The following is an 18,696-nucleotide window of genomic DNA, read 5'->3' as shown; positions in this document are numbered from 1 at the left end:
CCTCCCAGGCTCCCAGAGGGCAAGGGGCAGGGGGAGACCAGGCCTGGGTGCTGCCACGGTCACAGCAGAAATCGCCTCCCAGGCTGCCAACCGGCCACGGCCCAGAACGGGCAGCGGGAAGCGATGGAGCCTTTCCCTGCCTGGAGGAGGTGCTTTCGCACAAGCACCCAAGTAAGTGGCCAGGCCTCAGGGACCCAGCCTCCCACGTCCGTCAGCACAGGGGCCCTGCACTTGGGAGGAAGGTCCTGTCCCATGGGACGTGGTGCCTGGGCGTGTGGGTCCCCCTCTGTGTGGGATGCCGCAGCCTCAGGGCACCCTCGTCTATCTGTGTGCTTACCGCCGATGCGCCAATCTCAGCCCGGATCTGTCCTGAAGCGGGCAGGAAGGGGACAAGGAGCCGGGGTCACCGCTGCAGATGCACCCCAGTGCCACTCAGCATGTGTCCAGAGGGTACTTGACCTCACCCACGAGCCTTGCGCTCCATCCACTGTGGGCGAGGTTGGTCACTCTGACTCAGAGGGGACTGAACTCTTGCAGGGGCGGGGGGGGGGGGGCACACACACCCCACAGACAGTGCAGAGTGTGGCTGCGCAAGGCCCCGGGAACCTGTTGAGATGACCCTCGTCCCCTGTGCCTCCACGGGTGCCGGAGGTCGGGGTACCACCCAAGCCACTCCCGGAAATGCCCCATGGAAGGTCACTGCGGGAGCAAAGCCCGGGCCTGCTCCTCGCTCTCCTCACGCCAGGGCAGGGGACGCAGGCAGGGGCAACCTCATCTGCGGGAGGGCTGACCCTCCACCCTGCATCCAGGCGGCAGGAGGGGTCTCAGCAGTCACTTCCCAGCGTGTGGTCACTTCGGGGACCCAGACCCTCCAGTAAACACAGATGTTCTCTGAAGAGAGACAGTCCACTGGGTGTCCTCAGCTCAAAAAAAATTCGCCGTGACCCTCCTCCCCACAAAAAATCATAGTGAAAATGTCATTCAGGACAACCGTTCAAACCCCTTCCTAACACATGGGTTTTGGGGGAGGGGAAAAGTGCACACGCGCGTCTCAAAAGCAACTGCTGGGCCCAGTCGGTTGAGCGGCCAACTTCGGCTGCGGTCCTGGTCTCACGGTCCGTGAGTTCGAGCCCCGCATCAGGCTCTGTGCTGACAGCCCAGTCTGGAGCCTGCTTCGGATTCTGGGTCTCCCTCTCTCTCTGCCCCTTCCCTTGCTCGTGCTCTGTCTCTCAAAAATAAACGTTTTAAAAACCTTAAAAAGAAAAAAAAGGAACTGCAAGCTGAGCACGAGGTGATGGATCTCGTGGGGCACCCCAGGGAGAGCGGGTAGAAGCAGAGAGTTACCTGCACAAGGCCAGGGGCCCGGCTGCCTGCCCACGGCGCTCGTTGAGCCAGGCCCAACAAGGACCCCGCTCCCTGACCTCAGCGAGGAAACACAGCTAGTGACCTGCCTTCGCCCTACTGAGCGGGAGGACCCCGGGCCACAGGGAGCCCAAGGCGGCACGGGAGCCCAGGCTGGGGAGAAGCCACCAGCAGGCAGGCCCAGCCAGCACTCTCTCTCCGGGACTCCGCTCTGTCAGTTAAGCGCCCACACGAAAACGCCGCCTGTGAATGGCATGCTTTGGGCTGGGACAGAGGGGAAAACAAGCTGATTCCTGGGTTTGGGGGCAGATATGACACCACATAGCCCTTTAGGAGCAAAACGTGGCCCACTCACAATTGCAGGCATCCCTGTAATCCTTTCCCACCGCCACACAACGATCTTTCCTTCCTCGGATGTTTAGCCTCAAGTGACACAGTGCAAGGCAGCCCCTGACCTCTGCTCCCGGGAGCCAGTCCGGCTGGCAGGGTTTGGAGGGAGCCTTCAGACTAGGTGACATCTCAGGACCAGGCACACAGGCCAATCAGGAACTGATCTCATTAGACAAACCGAGTCGCAGCTTCTCGGTAACAAACGCCTGGCCCCTTCCTTCATGCCCGTGAAAGCCCCAGACCCTCTCTGTTGCTTCAAACCCAACCGAAGATGGGGTCATCCCTCAGCCAGTCACCTTGCAAGCCAGGAACCAATCTTAACCTTTGAAAGGAGACCGGTGACCACACGAAAGGAAATGGTGCTCAAGGAACCCACACTCAAGGCCTAATACGCACTTTACCAAAATAAAATCCCAGAAGGAATTCCGAGCAAACACAGAACTACATTTGTACTAGCAGAATACTCACCGGGTGGGGAGTGCAAAATCCTCCCCACCCCCTGGCCTGTCAGGGCGCAGGGCCCGGCCTGACTCCCTGTGTTCACCAGCCATGACCTTACTCCAATGGCTGGGCCCTGGCATGGCGAGCAGCCAGGAAAGCCCGTTTTCTGGGATGATGCTAACATCCTGTACCTTTGTGTCAGCTCTACCTCAAACTTCAAACCTCTTACAGTTTGTGCCTGTGAATTTTACCTCAACGGTAGAACAAACCGAGCAGGCACGGGACTTCCTGCTACACACGCGGGCTCGGAGGAAGCGTGCCGGTGCCCGCGGCTGAAGAACGAACGGAGGGAGGAGGCGGGCGGGACGGCCAGTCCGGGGAGGCCGGTGCTGAGATCTGAAAAGGCCTGCAGCACAACGCCGGGGGGACTATGAACTCAGAGTTGTAACCGGATCTTTAAACAGTCCCTCCGTCTTTCCCACAAACCACAGCGCGGGGTGAGCGAAGTTACAACATCGACGGTCTCGGTCGCCGGCTCCCCTGCGGCAGACGAGAACGAGAGTCTCGGACGCGGAGAATCGTGCTTGGGCTCTGGGGCAGCGACCCCCTCCCCTCGCAGCTGGCTGTGCAGTTACCACCACCACCAACCCATGAAAGGGGAGTGAAGAATGAGGACACCAGACTTGCTAAATAGGTATTGTTTATTAAGGCTTGTATTCTCCAGAGGAAAAGTTATCCGATGTTGTCCGTGACTCCACACAGGCAGGAACAGTTCAGAGAAAGTGACACGTTCTAAATACAAGTCTAAATAATACAGCTTAAACTTTAACTCAGAGGGTCTTTTGGAGTAAATAGTTTTCAGAAGGTATCTGCTCTCTAAACAGGAAGATCCCCTACAGTGGGCGCGTGCAGACTGCGTGCCGGAGCGACAGGTGTGAGCACCATGGTCATGCTTGACTCGGACTCCAGGTGGCAGCCAGTTCAAGGTCCCTCGGTCCACAGAACAGGACAGCAAATTCAGTTTCTAAAAGGTTTTTTTGTTTGCCTTTTTTTTTTTTTTTTTTTTACCCATTCAACGGGAAAGAGAAACCAGACGCGCACGGTGAAACCGACGCCCGCGGCATCGCCCGCCGCTCCGTCTGCACCAGCGGATCGGACGTGTAAAGCTCAGCATCGTGGGCAGGAAACTCAGAAGGGCGTCGGGTTGTCGGGTGAGGAGGGGGGCAGGTGGGGTGACGCACACAGCTCAAACGGCCACCCGCTGAGCCCGGCCCTCCACGTGCTGCCGCTTCCACCCCGCCGGGCGGAGAGCAGCGCGAGGGACCCGGCGGCCGCGGCGCCTGAGACCGTTCGAGGGTGGATGGCGCTCCGTGCGACGGGGCACGTTCACCACATCTGGAAAACTAAAACGTATCTTTTCGTCTAGTAGAAAAATCAAACGGATTAGCGTTTTAGACAGATAACAGGTAATAAAAATAGCAAACTGCCCAAATGAGGTGATTGTTAACTTGTCGATTTCAACATTTTGAAAAGAAGTATTTTAACAGAAGACAGTAAACGCCAAAACCAGTCATGGTTTCTCGTGTCTGCTATAAAGCAACAAAGGGCTGAGAAATGAGTTCCACGTAAACATGTTAAAGGACACTGACCAGAAAAGTAAGAACATAATTTCTGCATAAAACCTGAAAAAAACCAAAAAACCACCTTTCAGATGTATTAGGGCTTTCTGTTTGGTTTGCTTTTGAAGGATACTTATATCTCACATTAGGTCTGATTGATAAGCTGACAGAAAACATACTCCTTTATTAGTGAGTTCTAGAATACGATAATCCATAGAAAAAGTACAAACGAACGCAGATCCATCTGGGCAAAAATCAAAGACAATGAGCGAAAGGTGCGACGAGTCAGGCCCCGCACGAGACAACAGCACCACGCACACGTTCTCTTCAACTTTTTCAGTCCGACGTTGGAACACAGAAGAAACTGGTTCATCCTTATTGTTTGTTTCGATTCTGCCGTTCCTGTAAATAGAAAAAGGAGAAGAGTTGAACACACGGAGTGAACACGCCATGCACACCCCCTCCAAAGTGAGGTCCCCCGGGCCGCGCTGTGGGCTGTGGCCCCCATCTGGGCCTGCACCCCCCCGCGGGGACCAGCCAGGCCACGCCAGCAGGCGCCCCGGGCCTCTGATAACTATGCCCAGCCCTCGGCGTCCACCTGCTCCACGCAAGTCCTCTCTGGCCGGGTCTCTTTCCTACCACACCCAGAACCATCTTTCCCAGAGCACGTCTGACGAGCCCGTGACACATCTCAGTCTCTCCCCACGTCCGCCCGGCTGGCTTCTCATCAATAGGGGCAGAAACCACATTGGTCCTTCCTCACAGTGCTGCAACTAAACTCCACTGGAGACAGGCAAACAGCGATCTAAGGAAGAAGCACACTGCTGAAAGTTCTGGTAGGTTCCACACGTCTCTCAGGCTCCCTGGAGGAACAGCGTAATGCCGTGAGTGCCCCGAGTCTGCCTGCAGGCACGCCTCCCACGGACCAACTCTACACTCTCTCTTCCCAACCCCACTGGCCAACTCAGGTTTAGGACCCCAGACCCTTAAAAACGGCAACCGGTTACAGGCAGAAATTTACCCCTAGCCTCGTCACAACTCCCAGAACCTAGCGAGTCAGGAAGCGTATCTGAGATAAACCACAGCCACACAAAGCCTGCTGCCAGGCTGAAATCCACCAAGGAGCTTAAGCTTCATGACCAGTGATCTCTGCTCTATCCCTGCAAATTCAGCAATTGGGTATTTTACTCTACACCTAGAAGAGTGAGAATACAGGATCTCAGTAACTGGAAATAAATCACACGCCCCTCTCCTTTCCCTACAAACGAAAGAAGGACGAATGCGTTTTCCAAGTTTTACAAACCGTGATGGTTACGCTATGTGCAGTGCCTAACACTGCTAACGTCACCACCGGCTACAGGCCTTTCGGCTAAAAATGCTCCGGGATGCTTGCCATTCACAGACGGGTGACGCGTCTGTCGGTACAGGACCGCACACCCAACCATCGTCAACTGACGTTTAATTTAAAAAAGGATGTTTCGATATCAAAACAGCAGGAAAAAACCTCAGCATGAACTCTCTCAGACAAGCCAGCTTCACAGAGTGTGCTTCGCCGTCCTTGTTCCCACCCTGGGCCAGTTCACGGCCACGGGCCCCGTTCCGCTGCAGCACAGGCAGACTCGCTTCAACGGGCCGGAACTGCTCAGGCTCCGGGAGGTTCTCGGTGGCCGAAGGGGAACGCACTACGTCGGAGGCCCAACTCGCGGCTCGCACCCCGGGTTCTAGATGCTCACTTCCGGTTAGGGGAGGCCTGCGTTCCACACCCACTCTGCCCCCACCTCCTCTTTGCCACCTGGAGGGAGAGTTCAAGGTCCCAAAACCTGTAAGGCACTGGGTTTTCAGGAGAAAAAGAAGCCACGGCCTCCAGACCAGAGCTTCCCGGGCGAGGAGGGCGGTGCCCTGGGGGGTCAGGCAGGGCCTGTAGCCCCCCACGGCCCCAGCAGCCTCGCCGGCCTACCCCAGTCCACAGGCGTTATTTCTAAGTGTCCAGGGAGAATTCTGCACCACGGCCCCAGGGCTCCCGTTCCCTAAGAACCACAAAGCTGTGTGGTCATGTCCACTTACGCGCCCCCCCCACCGGTGACCGTGCCCGGACAAGCCCAGACGCTGCTGGCCCTGCCCGAGGCCACGGGGACCTGGCGGTCGCCGGGCCCCAGCCAGCGAGCACGAGGCCTCGGCTCCGGCTCTGGCCCCGGCCCGCCCGGAGCTCGAGCGCGAGCAGGTCAGACTCACCTTGCGCACCTCCTCCTCCTCCTCCTGACGCTTCTCGTAGTGAGAAAAGTCGTCAAAGATGGAGGTCGTGTGCTTGTAGGAAGCGATGATTCTCAGCACTTGCTTTGCTTTCTCTAAGGGCACCTCCTGGGTGTCACGGGAGTTGGTGACCGGCTTGTTGTCGTTATTCTCCAGCCTGATGTGCCGCAGCTGGTTGTTGGGCACGTCCTTGACGAAAATCCATTTCACGTCAAACTTGCCTTTCCACTTGTCCTGAGACCAGACCCCCGCGCTGGTGCCGTAGTCCACGGGCGACTTCATCTCGGCCACCCCGCAGAAGTGCCCGCTCCCGTTGACGCTGAAGAGCAGGTACACGGGCCCCTTGCTGCCGGCGGCACGGAAGGCACCGTCCAGGCGCTTGTTGCCGTGCTCCGTGCTGCACCAGATGGAGTACTTGATGGAGCGGTGGATGTCGTCCTCCGAGTAGCTCTTTATGATGAACACGCGGCCGCTCTTAAGATTCCAATCAAACTCCTTAGGGTTATAGCTGTGGGCCGCTTTCAGTTTTTCCAGAACGGGGTGGGACTCCACACTGGGGGCAGAATTAGGCTGAGCGCTTCCAGGAGAGTTACCGTCGCCGCCGGCCCCTCCGCTCTGCCCGAACGCCGCGTTTCTGTTGCGAGGGGCGACCCAGCGGGTCTGGGGTGGCTGCTGAGGGCTCGGATACTGCGGTTGGGCCAAAGGGGGGGGCTGAGCGGGAAGAGGCTGCACGACCGGTTGGGGCTGCGGGGCAGGCTGGGGGGCCGGTGCCTGCTGGGGGGCCGGAGGCTTGGGCACAGGCCCTTTGTTGTCCCACGTGCCGATGTCCATGTTATGCTTTATAGGTGGCGGGGGCAGAGCTGCCCCAATGACAGGTCCGCTTTTTGCTTTCATTTTCGGCTGTGGCTTTGCCGGCTTGCTGGCAATGGCAGCCCACGAGGTCGGCTTTGAAACCGGCATATTCACGCTTGTCCCAGCATTCCCGGAAAGGACACCGGCCATCGCCACGCTGCTAACCACCGACCCCACGGTCTTGACGGCAGAGGTGGTGACGTCCCCAATCTTCAGGCCCACCATGCCCTGCTCCAGGCTGTTCATGCCGGGGGCCTTGTTGAGGGTATCGCTGTGGAAGCCCGTCTGCCCGTCCACGATCGTGCCACCCAGGGAGCTCGGCGGGTACGTGTAGCTGCTCCCGTAGGCTGAGCTCTGAGCCTGCTGCCCCTGAGACCCGCTCGTCCCCCAGGCGGAGAAGGCAGGGTTTTCGGGGAAGAAATTGAACCTGTGCTGGTAGATGCTGTTCCCCAGGCCCCCGGGCTGGCCGAAGACAGCATCGTGCATGAAGTGGTGGTCTCCGTTACTGAGCTGTCCGTAGGTGGTGAGGTACGGGATCGGAGGGTCCCCTCCAGTGGACCAGGGCGCCTCATTGAGGGAGTAAGGAAATCCGATGGACGGTGGGTAGTAGCTGGACAGGTAAGGATCCGCCATGGAGGGGTAACTGTTACTCTGGGAAAACAAGCGGGGACGGGTTAGACTGCTCTCAGGACGCGACTCGGAGACTTCCTGCCTCGTTCCAGGCGGGCTGCACGGCACTGTCGCCCGCCACAGGAACCGAGGCCGCCCAGTGAGAACACAGCAAGGGCTGAGAGCAGCCAGGTGGTCACCTGCGGCGTGCTGGGTCCGCGTGATGCGACCAGGCCCAGCCGCCCCGTCACTGGCCGCCAGCAGTCCACCTGCAGCCGCTCCTGCACCCTCAAGCAGCACACTGTTCATGCGGGAGGGAACCAGAGTGAGGAGCGGCGACGCCGCCGACCCCGCACACGGGACAGCACCGCCGGCACGGCGGGAGGAGAGGACAACTGCGGGAAGGCCAAGACGGCTTTCGGGGAGCTCGGGGCGACAGGGCGGCTTGCCCGGCAGCCTGGTTTCAAGCCCCCTGACTGCTCAACGCTCCCGCGGGTCCCCGTGGGTCCCGGCTCACGGGCAACACCCTCTTCCACTGGACCCACGGGCTCCTCCCACGCCCTCTATCAAAGGCCGCTTCAGAGGCCCCTCCCACACACCTTTCCTGCCAGCCCACCCCCACTTCCGAGTCCAAAGGGGCCTCGCCATCTCACATCCCCACCACGGCCCAGGCGTGACCTTGGCTCTCACCGCGTCAGGCAGCACAGAGGCCTCGGCCGGCTCCTTGGCCAAGACTCCGTGTCCTGCCTGCTCTCTGAGCTGGAGAAGCCTTCACGTCGGGCTCCAACTTCACCTGGGATTCCTTACTGAGAGGACACCCGTGCATCGGCTGGAGCCCCAGAGAGGGCTTTTCGAGCGGCTGGACTGCCCTCAAGGCAGCAGAGACTCACCTCCAGAATCTCAGGAAATCTGCCCAGGGTGTGGATTGAGACCTGAGGTCAGCCATTCTGGCAAGGCATCTCCTTGGGGAGAGACTCAGCAGGCTTCTGGCCACAGCTGGGGCCCCCTGGCCATGCCACTGGCAGGTGATGTAGATGGTTTCCTGGCAGGTATGGGTGGTAGGAGGAGTGGGGGGGTGCACGGTAGGGGTGCAGGCTTCCTGCCCAGGGCAGCTGGTTTAAGGAGTGGCAAGGCCGTAAAGGAAAACAAGAGTGGAGGCAGCAGCAAGCTTTCCAGCCCATGCTACCATTTTCTGACTGCTTAGTGGGCCCCCTCCTCTCCCCTACCCTCCTCTACAAACAACCAGAAAGTTCTACAAGGAGAGCATTGGCCAGAGACCTCCTCCTCCAGCCCTGCACCGACTATCACGTGAGAACACCGCTGTCCTGGCCAGCACAGTCCCAGGGACCCAGAGAGGGGGGGAGCCGGGCTGAGGCCGCCAGGGAGGGAGAGCCAGAATGCCAAACAAGCATTTGCGCTCTGCCACCGTGAGAAGGCGTGGGACTCTCCAGACCCCGCTCCCCCAGAGGACCCTCTGGAGAACAGGCCGGTCCCGCAGCAGTCCCAGCCCAACACGTGACGTCGGTCACCCAGCCTCCTGGCTGTCGGTCTCCACTGCCACCTCCTGCTGCCCCATCCCATCGAGGATTCGCAGGACCTCAGGCATCGCTGCTCCTGCCTGTTGGCTGCTCCATTTGACGGCAGACAACGGCAGAAATCACTTTTTAAAAGGCAAGGACTTTCCCAGCAATAAAAATCATGGAGATGCCCAGGGGGTGAAAAACAGACAACGAACCGGCCCCATCATCAATGCCCCATAAGCCCGGGCACAGCTGGAGCTACCTTCCCCAGAAAGGACGTCAGTGACTCCGGCCCCTTTCTTGTAACCTCCTCTGTCTGCCTGCATCCAACCTGGGCCCTCAAAGATGCTCTCCAGGGGGCCGGTCAGGAGGGAGAGCAAATCACCAGGTTCGGGCAGAAGGCGTGCTCTGCGAGGCGAGGGGCAGCCCCAAGAGCTAAGCCTGCCGCCTGACCTCAGCACCCACAGACGGGGCTCACACGGGGCTAGCACCTCACTCGTGACTCACAGGTAAGCCTCACCCGTAGCAGGACGTAACTGAGGACACAAACCATCATGCGTTGTGTTCTCCATTCAACGTCCCTCCAAGTTCATCTAAAGTCCTGCTGTGGACTGGACAGAACTGGCGTTCCGGGTCCTGACCACGCTGTGCACAGGCGCTTCCCGGCGGCTTCCAGCCGGGACCATCCCAGGAACAGGAAGCCAGCCAGCCGGCACCCCTGAACCCTCCTGGCTCATGGGAGTGCCTCCCGGCAGGAGGGCGTCTGGGAGAGAAGTGGTGGCCCTGAGTGGACCTAACCCTCTCCTCCTGGGACCCGTCAGTGCAGGCGGGTCACGGTGAGCACGGACGGGAGAGTCACAAAAGCACCTGGACTACAGATCTTCCTCCAACGCTACGCCTCTCACAGCAAAAGGAACGGAGACTCCTCGCTTCAAGGCCCCAGATGAAGGGGCGTCCTGACAAGCGGCCGCAGGCCCACCAGCAGCCGTCCCCACGCGCACCGGGCCCGGCACTCCCACGCCAGCCCTGCCCACGGCCTCCGTCCGTCCGTCTGTCCTCACCTCTGTCTTCCCCGGGACACAACCGGCTCCAGGCCACCTGGCGGGCCGCGTGCGGCAACCTCAGCGCCGTGAGCCTGACTCGGTCTCCACCCCTGTCCTCCCGGCAGCTCTTCGCTGCACCACCGGCCGTGGTGCCTTCAAAGCGCTAAAGCCAAGCAAGTCAGTGTACGAACCTACGTGCAGTCAGTCATTCGTCCCGTGAGAAGACCCGGATGTGTTTACTCTCGCTTGCTATTCGGACCACACCCCCTCCCTCCCGGGCTGTGCTGCACAGGAAGCGGTCCCCGTCAGTCCGTCCGTCCGTCCGCAGCACATAGGGCCCAAATGCTCTGTCTGGCCTTAACTTCCAGCAAAACTGAAATTCTCCTCCCCGCATAGGTGAACCGGACCGCGGCCCCAACTGGCCAGGCTGTGCCCCGCAGCGCGGGCTCCAGACACATGTGCTGCCGCCTGGACACTCCTCGGCTCGACCCACCGCGCCCGGAGGCTGCCAACTGGAGGCCGGTGTCTCGGGGGTGCGGGTGCAGGCGCTGCAGCGGCAGAAACGAGCGCCTGACCCTCCCTCCGCTCGAGGCAGGGGCGCTGCACGTCCAGGAAAAGGCAGGACCTACAAAAACCTTTTTGAAGCCAGTGCGGGTAAAACCATCCCCGACTGATGCTCCCACATACGAGACTCCGTCTAATTGTAGCCTTTGCTAGAACGCAGGGCCCCAAAACAGGGAGGCGAGGCGGACTCATCTTCAAGGCAAGCTGAGGCTCCACGAGGAAAGACTGACAAACACCGGACTCCCGGGCGCCTCCTTGTGGCCAAGTCCAAGATCACAGACAAAATGGGCTCTCCAGACAAAACAGACTTCCACCAAGTCTCTGTCTGTGATCCCTGTGTCACTCTCGTTGAAAAACCACAGTAAAACACAATAACGAACCTATTCTAAAATTCAAACTTTTTCACACTTGGTAAAGTACAGTCACGTTAAAAAACAAACTCATCCTGAACGGCTAGAAATTACGCTTAAGTAAATTACGTAGAAGTGGAAAGTATCAACGGCAATTACGAAGACTGACAAAGGGACCAGAGCTGCAAGGGGCCCACCAGGTGCACCCGGGGGAAGCCCTGGGGACACAGGCTTGGCTGCATGTGTCTCTGTGCAAGAGGACTGCAGTCCCTCAGCTGGCTGGGTCGCGTGCAAGGAGCACAGTTTCTGACGCCAGAGAATTTCTGCCTTTGTGTCCAGCTCGAGGCACGTAGTTTCTTCTTTTAAGTAGGCTCCACACCCAGCACGGAGCCCAACACAGGGCCGGAACCCACAACCCCGAGATCAAGAGTTGGACGCCCAACCGACTGAGCCACCCAGGCGCCCCATGAGGCACGTCGTTTTGAGCAACTTGACATTAAGAAGTATGTGAAGACCCCACTGGGCCCCACCAGCCGCACTCCACGATGGCTGGTCTCCACTGAGTGGGTGCCATCACTGAAGCCCACAGCCTTTGGACACGACCACAAGAAACCCGCGCCAGGCCACGGCCTACAAGACCACGTGCTCCTTGCTAACTCCCCCAGTCGCTCGAGCCCGCCAGAACTGCCAGCACAGAGCAAGCCATGAGCCAGCTGGCCCCCAGGCTCTCCACATGAAGTGGCCCACCCAACAGGGCATCAGTTTAGCTTGGCCTTGTGCTGCGGGGTGAAAACCACCCCCAAAACTGACAGAAACCCTGGATGACAGCCGAGCACGATTTTCAAGATGAGCTGGTCTTTTTATACACAGAAGCACCTCCCGAGGCCAGACGCTTTCTGCAAAGAGCGAGAAGGTACAAATTTCAACCTGACCACCTAAGGAACCTCTGGGATGGGGCACACCAGGTCCTGGAAACGGAGGTGAGAGCCCACCACACCCTCAACTGCGAAAACACACCCCAGCACGTCAAGTGGCTCTGCTCAAAGTGGAAGTCGATCCTCGCGTCAGAGGCATCACAGCTTTCTAGAAGAATAAGCATAAACCGATGACGGTGCTCAGCACTGAAAACGGGAACAGAAAACTCGCAAAACTTTCTCATAAAGTGAAAACATCCTATCGCACTTAGAACACAACTGAACTGAACACAATTGAGAAATAAACTAGAAAAGTTTGCTTCCACTCCTTTGCGTCTCTGTCAGACGTGCCTGGGCAAACAAGCGCGTCTGCTGACGACCAAGTGATCCGGTTCAGTCCGTAGTATCCACACCGCGTGGCCCCCACCCAGAGCCCGTCTGCTCCCCCGCACTCCCCCCCACCCATCTCCTAAAGCTAACCTGTATTTCGTGTCACAGACGGGATGCAGGGCTGCTACATCAGGATGCTCCCGGGGGCGACCAGGAAGGGACAAATGCACGCCCGAGGGCCGAAAGGCCCTCCCGCACCCAGGGCCCCGGCTCCGTTGTGGGGCGTTACAAGTTGAACTAGCCTGAACAGCATGCTTGTAAACACTTTCCAAACCGTCCCGGTATTAAAACTTCATAAAACACAAAAACAGAAATAGCCTCGAACTTGCCACTACAAACACCCGTATTAAAAAAAACCGTCACGGGGCTGACGGCCTCGTCACCATCCTCCCTGCGGTGACGGCCCCAGAGGTACACAGGCAAAGTCCCTTGTGAAATGGCACCCTTCAAATACGTGCCACCTGTCACATGTCCAAAACACCTCAATAAAGAGAAGCACAGTGCTGGCAACTGAAGTGCGCTGCTCCCGGCCACACGAGCCACCGCTGTCCCTCACTCACGTGCGGTCGGGCGGGCCCCATGGCGCGCCTCCCGTCTGGGAGCTGGAACACCGAAACACAGAGCTGTCCTCAGGAGAAGCCTTTGCCAGCAGAGCCCAAACCCAGAGGTGTCATCAATCCCCAGTGGCCTCTGTCTGCAAGGAGGCCACGTGCGTGGTGGCCAGAACAAAGAAAGTAGCAACAAACACAAGGACCAAACGAGCCCCTGCTGTGTGCATGGAAGAGACTATCTCTTTCCCCCCCCAGTTAGTCCAGAACCTAGCTCTGCCACAAACTGGCTCCACCACCCAGGCAAACCAGGCCTCTCGGGCCCTTTTCTTCATCCACAAAACAAGAGGACCAGGAAAATTAGGCTCTAAGAGCTCTCCCGTGTTACCTGCATTCTACACTCTAACAGTTGGGCGTTTCTGGAAAATCTGTTCTCAATCAAGAACCTGGATTTACTCTTGGGGCCCCTGGGTGGCTGTCGGTTAAGCGTCCAACTCCTGACTCCAGCTCAGGTCATGACGTCAGTTTCGTGAGCTGAAGCCCCGTGTCAGGCTCTGCGCTAACGGTGCAGAGCCTGTTTGGGACTCTCTCTCCCCCTCTCTCTCCGCCCCTCCCCAGCTCTCACGCATGCGCGCTCTCTCAAAATAAACAACCAAAAAAACGAAAAAGATCACGAATCTACTCTTAAGTAATGTGATTAACCATCTTGCTGAAAAGCACACCAATACCCAGGACAAAGGGCTGTTTTAAGGCTGTCCCTTGCAGCGTCACCCGACCCCTGTCCTCCCAGCTGGCTTCCCCAGGGTGAAACAGCCGTAATTACCCTCCTGACAGAAAATCACCTGCTCTGCTTCTAAGGAAATCCGCCCAAATAACATGAAAGCGCCTGCCTCATAAAAACATATTTCGAGTGAAACAATTCCCCTCACCTTTCTTTGGTCAAAGACTAAAACACGATACCGCCATAGCATTCAGACCACGTAAGGCAAAAATAAAGTACTCATTCAACTTCTTGCCATTACCCCGACAATGCGTCCCCGAGGCCAGGGCAGTTCTCTGCCCCACCTGGCCCTGCCCAGAGGAGGGGTGGGTCCTGGGGGGGGGGGGGGTGCAAGGGGAGGGGCTCTGGAAAGGGTGTCCTGGGCACCTTGACTGCAGACTGGCTCAGTGCAGTAAAGACAGGGGCACCTGGGAGCTCAGTAGGTTGAGCCTCCGACTCTTGATTTCGGCTCAGGTCATGTTCTCCGAATTTGCGGAATCGAGCCCCGGTCGGGCTGAGCTGACAGTGTGCAGCCTGCTTGGGATTCTCTCCCTCTCTCTCTCAAAAATACACATTTGAAAAAAAGAAGGACGAACACAGGGAAAAGTTTTAAGTTCTAAGACACTTTAGAAAGGGGCAGACTGGCAAGAAAAGACACAAACTAATTTCATTCCACCCCAGGGAAGAGGCAAAGCCTGGTTTTATTCCAAAGCAAACACGCGTAGTATGTTTTAAAAGTGGTGGACGCTATGCTTAACCCTGAACTCCAACTAGCCTGGTGGTTTTACCCAGTGTAAGTCAGCCCCCAGGAGACGCCATCAAGACAGTTCTGCTCGTCATACCGGTATGCGTGTAGGGGGAGGAGACCAGGAAGGCTGCTCAGCACCCCACGACTCACAGCCCCCCAAACAAAGACTGTTTCCGTCCAAAATGCCCACAGGGCCACGGTGGAGAAACTCTGAAAAACCGAAGAAAAACGGGCCGCTACGACCTGCTGGGCCCTGTACAGGTGCCATGTCGGAGCTTGACGAGCACTGCCTGCCATCCTCCCAACGACTCCCCAGCCGTCTCCACAGCCAGTCTTCTACAAAAGGACAGTGAGGCACACAAGAGGCGAGCCACCTGAGGAAGTGTCACACGGCAGCGGAGTGAAGATCCGAACCCAAGGCCAAAGTCTGGCTCCGGAGCTGGATTCTTAGATGCTCTCCTGGACCACAATTCTACTTGCCCAGAGCTAAAATAACTCCCCAGGAAATCTCAGACAACAACACACGCCTGCACTCCATCCACGGTGGTGCATCACTGAGCCGTAGGCGCTGAGGACGACAGAAGGCCCCCTGCAGACGGCCCCAGCGGGACCTTCCTTCCAGGGGCGTGCCGCCTTCCCCACACTCACGCCCCATGTTTAACTCAAGGCTAGCCTTCTGAGCAGATCCTCAGCATGCTCTCTGTTTCTAATACTTTATATGGTGCTTCTTCGTTGTTTAGGATGATAAAATCAGAAACGTAGCAGGAAAGTTGCATTACGAGACTCATAACTAACATAAAAATACAGGTTTAAAAAAAATAAAGAACAAAAAAGCTCACCTGATTTGACTGTCCAGAAAGGTAGGGCTCAAAGTCATTGTCATGGACTGTATCCTTCTGATGCAAAGAACCATTTTGTACTAGAACAAGAAGTTGCAAAATGTTATCTTCAAATTTTAAAAAATTACTTTTAAGCATGGAAATCAAAGACAGGAAAGCCTACGTCCCTCAGTTTCTAAAAATTGCTTTTACTTAAGAAAGAACACAGTACCCAGCTGACGTTTACACAATTAGGATGGCAAGACGCAACTTTCAACAATTTCATGTTTTTGGTAAAAATTTGATCATAATTTGATAGAACTTGACAAAATAACCAAGAGCTTGTAACTGGGCTTCGGGGATGATGGTGTGGCCTGAGCAGACTACGGAGGCAACCACGGCGCTTGCAAAGGCCTCACTGCGAGTGGGGGGACGGAGAAGAACCGGGAGCTTCCGGCCCGGGCAGCGGGGCCAGGCTGTAACCGAATGACGCTTCCGAGCTCATTTTTATCCGGCTCTCCGCTTACTTTCCGCTGTTTCAACGCTCAGCCGAAAAAGGAAAGGAAAGGTAAATAAAGTGCTGGGCCCTTTCCAGTCTTAAAACATGATGAACCATATTTGGTTACACCCGAGTAACACACACTGGTTGAAAAGTCTTCCAAGTAAACACGAAGTGTCACTTACGGGCTCCCACGACAGGGAGTCTTGGGGGTTTACCCTAAGCCAGAACATCACGAGAGACTCCCCAGGCCCGGTTCACTAGGGCTCTAACTACTGGGGTGCGCAGCTAGCTCCCCAGGGCCAGCCCCGCACACCTGCCTCCCTCCCTTCCCCCATTCAAGTCCACCATCTTGCAGCGGGGAGGGAGGATGCGATGCCTCCCGCCACCCTTTTACTTACTTCTCCTTGAAAAGTCCCCGATCTCCAGCTGCTAAACCTCCCGGTATCGCCACCTAACATCTATCTCCCGGAAGCACACGGAGGAGAAGCGTCCGGCTCCAGACGCCCTTCCCAGACCTTTTCTCCCCCACATGGCCCGCCGCCTCCTCCATCCAGGACCCGCAGCGACCGCGCCAACTTCGCTCACCTTTAGTATCCTGTCCTTTTGTTCTCTGTGTCGCCGCAGGCCGGGTCGTGCGCGCAGACGGGACCCCGGGGAGAGGGAAACACAAAGTTATTCACGAGGACCCCTCCCGGGCGTGGGGTGCGTTCCGGCCCCGAACGGGCCCCGCCGCCCCGGGGCGCCCCCGGCCGCCCTCCCCCACGCCCCCGGGCCCCGCTACCTGGGGGTCCACGCTGGTGGCCGACATGCTTCATGAACGGCGCGGCGCGGCGCGGGGCCGGGGCGCCCGCCGGCTCGGGCCTCCCCGCGAGGCCGGGCCTGTCACCCGCGCTCTCGCGGCCCCGGGCCCGCCGCCTCCTCCCCGGGCGCCGGCCGGGCGGCGGCGGCGGCGACTGCTGGGCGCGCGGGCCGCTCGCGGGGCACGGCGCGGTGAGACGGAGCCCGGACGGGACGCACTGACGAGGCGCCGACTCCAATGGCGGCGGCGGCGGCGGCGGCGGGGACGAGGCTGCGCGACGTCAGCGCGCGCGGGGCAGGCCGGGAGCGCCGACGGGCCGCCACGCGCCGCGCCTGCGCGCCCTCGCCCGGCGGGACGGATGTCGCGCCCGGGTCCCGGTATCGCGCGGCGGGGGGGCGGGGCGCGCCCGGGAAGTCACGTGGGCGCACCCGGCAGCGCCGCGGGGGGCCGGGCGGGAAGCGGCGGCGGGTCGCCTCCCGGGGGCTGCACCTGCCGGACCCGGCGCCTGCACCCTGAGCTGCTGGCGCAGGTCGTGGGCCCCAACGCCCCCCGCTCGCTCGTGCTTCTCCCCGAGGTCTGAAGAAGCTGAGCCGGCGAGTGCGACCGCCTACCGAAAGCCGCATACAGCGGGCTGGACCCCCGTCTACCCTGCAGCTCGCTCGCCCCTGGCGCCCCACCAGCGTCCCTCAGAGGGGCAGCCTGGGTGTGAGCTCTGCGGGCCGTGGGGCTGCACCCCTGGGCTTCCTAAGTTTTGCGGTGGCAACAGCTGTCCCCACCCCCCCCCCCCCCCAGCCCTGTGCTTAGGCCTCCTTGAGGGAGCTGCCTTTCCAGCGCTCCCTTGGGCCTCCAGGGGGCTCCCCAGTTTATCGCCAGTTTGCATGTTAGTCTTGACCCCAGATTTCACCACAGGGAGGAAAAGCGAGTTCAGCCCCACACCCTGCCCTGGTCCAGAACGTGCAAGGGGGCTTTCTGGTGTCTGTTTACCGCCACACAGCCCCTTCTTGGCTCCACCTTCCTGAAAGGGGTCCAGTTCTCATTTCACACTCACTCCCACTCCTCCCAATATAGGGTCCCCAGCCTGGACCCCGATCCCTTGCTGGAGAGCCCCTGTGGCCAATTCCCACTGTGGCTTCCAGGTGGGTCTCTGAGCTCCCTTTCCAGCTCTCTTTCCAGTGCACCGGTGGGTAAGATCTTCACAAGCCCCAGATCTGGGCGCTGGTTGTGATGAAGGAGAGAGGCCTGGAATGCCGGCTCAGGCTGGGGAATCACAGGATCGCTCCCCAAAGCAGGGCCAAGGCAGATGCCAGCAGGCAGGTTAGGCACTAAGCGGGTGGATGGGGACTGCTGGGATCATAGATCATAGTGGGACCCGAGACAGCCTCAGAGCCTGCACTGGCCCTGGAGAGACAGGATCAGCCGGGCACCAGACAACATCTCCAGCGGCTACAGGAGGAGGTAGAGGTGGCCCTGGTGGGTGGGCGGGCCACGGGGGAGTGCGCTGCTCCAAGTTGCTCGTCCCTGGATCTCCCGGGGGCCCCGCCTGACCCAAGGATGGGAAAGGCAGGTTGGGCACAAGGCCCAGAGGAAGATCTGATGCCCTGCAGATGAATCCGGGTCCAGCAGGACTTTGATCCGCTTGGGCCGTGGGCAGCTCACACTAAGGTGAAGTCAGGCATTTGGGGCGGGCCACGTCCAACAGGTGGCAGGCATGGAGAAGACACATGGAGATTGTGGTTGCCTGTAAGATCGTTTGCTGGGGGAGGGGGCACCTAGTGCTGTCCTATTCCTGCTGTGTGCATAGGTGAGGCTGGACATACCGCATGGGCATCGTCGTCCCCGGGGCCTGGAACAGCATGATGCCTGTGACCCAGAGCCAGGAGAACACAGTGGTCAGAGCCCGGACACTCGGCCCTCTCGGAGCCCCGGTGCCTCCTTTCTCCAGTTGACCTCCCTCAGGCAGGAGAGGGTGGTGGTCGCAATGGTGGCTTAGGGCCACACGGCTGGTTACGGCTCCTTCACCCTCCTGTGCTCCGTTCTGTCCTTGTTTTGGGCAGAATAAGTCTCCCGTTCCAGGATTACAATGAGGAGTAGATGGCGTACGTACAGCCGTCACATCAGGGCAGGCCCGTAAGTGCTGGCTGTTCCCCGCCGGCCTCACCTGCACCTGCCCGAGGAGCCTCAGCGCACTGGGGGGAGTAGCGGCTCAGAGCGTCGGCG

At 58.8% G+C, this 18,696-nt stretch overlaps 1 protein-coding gene across 1 annotated transcript; it reads right to left on the bottom strand.

Moving 5' to 3' along the window:
- Nucleotides 1-2,876: 2,876 nt before the first annotated feature.
- Nucleotides 2,877-16,689, bottom strand: YTHDF1 (YTH N6-methyladenosine RNA binding protein F1). Its single transcript, XM_027046506.2, has 5 exons — nt 16,462-16,689; nt 16,266-16,290; nt 15,200-15,279; nt 6,045-7,565; nt 2,877-4,214 (listed from the first exon to the last, which is right to left on the bottom strand). Exons 1-5 carry the CDS (start codon nt 16,486-16,488, stop codon nt 4,188-4,190), a joined length of 1,680 nt encoding a protein of 559 aa, XP_026902307.1. The 5' UTR covers nt 16,489-16,689; the 3' UTR covers nt 2,877-4,187.
- Between the last annotated feature and the right edge of the window lie 2,007 nt (nt 16,690-18,696).

Source organism: Acinonyx jubatus, chromosome A3 (assembly GCF_027475565.1).
Source record: "Acinonyx jubatus isolate Ajub_Pintada_27869175 chromosome A3, VMU_Ajub_asm_v1.0, whole genome shotgun sequence".
NCBI classification, from domain to species: Eukaryota; Metazoa; Chordata; class Mammalia; order Carnivora; family Felidae; genus Acinonyx; species Acinonyx jubatus.
The sequence above is the reverse complement of the archived record's forward strand: the minus strand, read 5'-3'. Positions and strand labels throughout refer to the sequence as shown.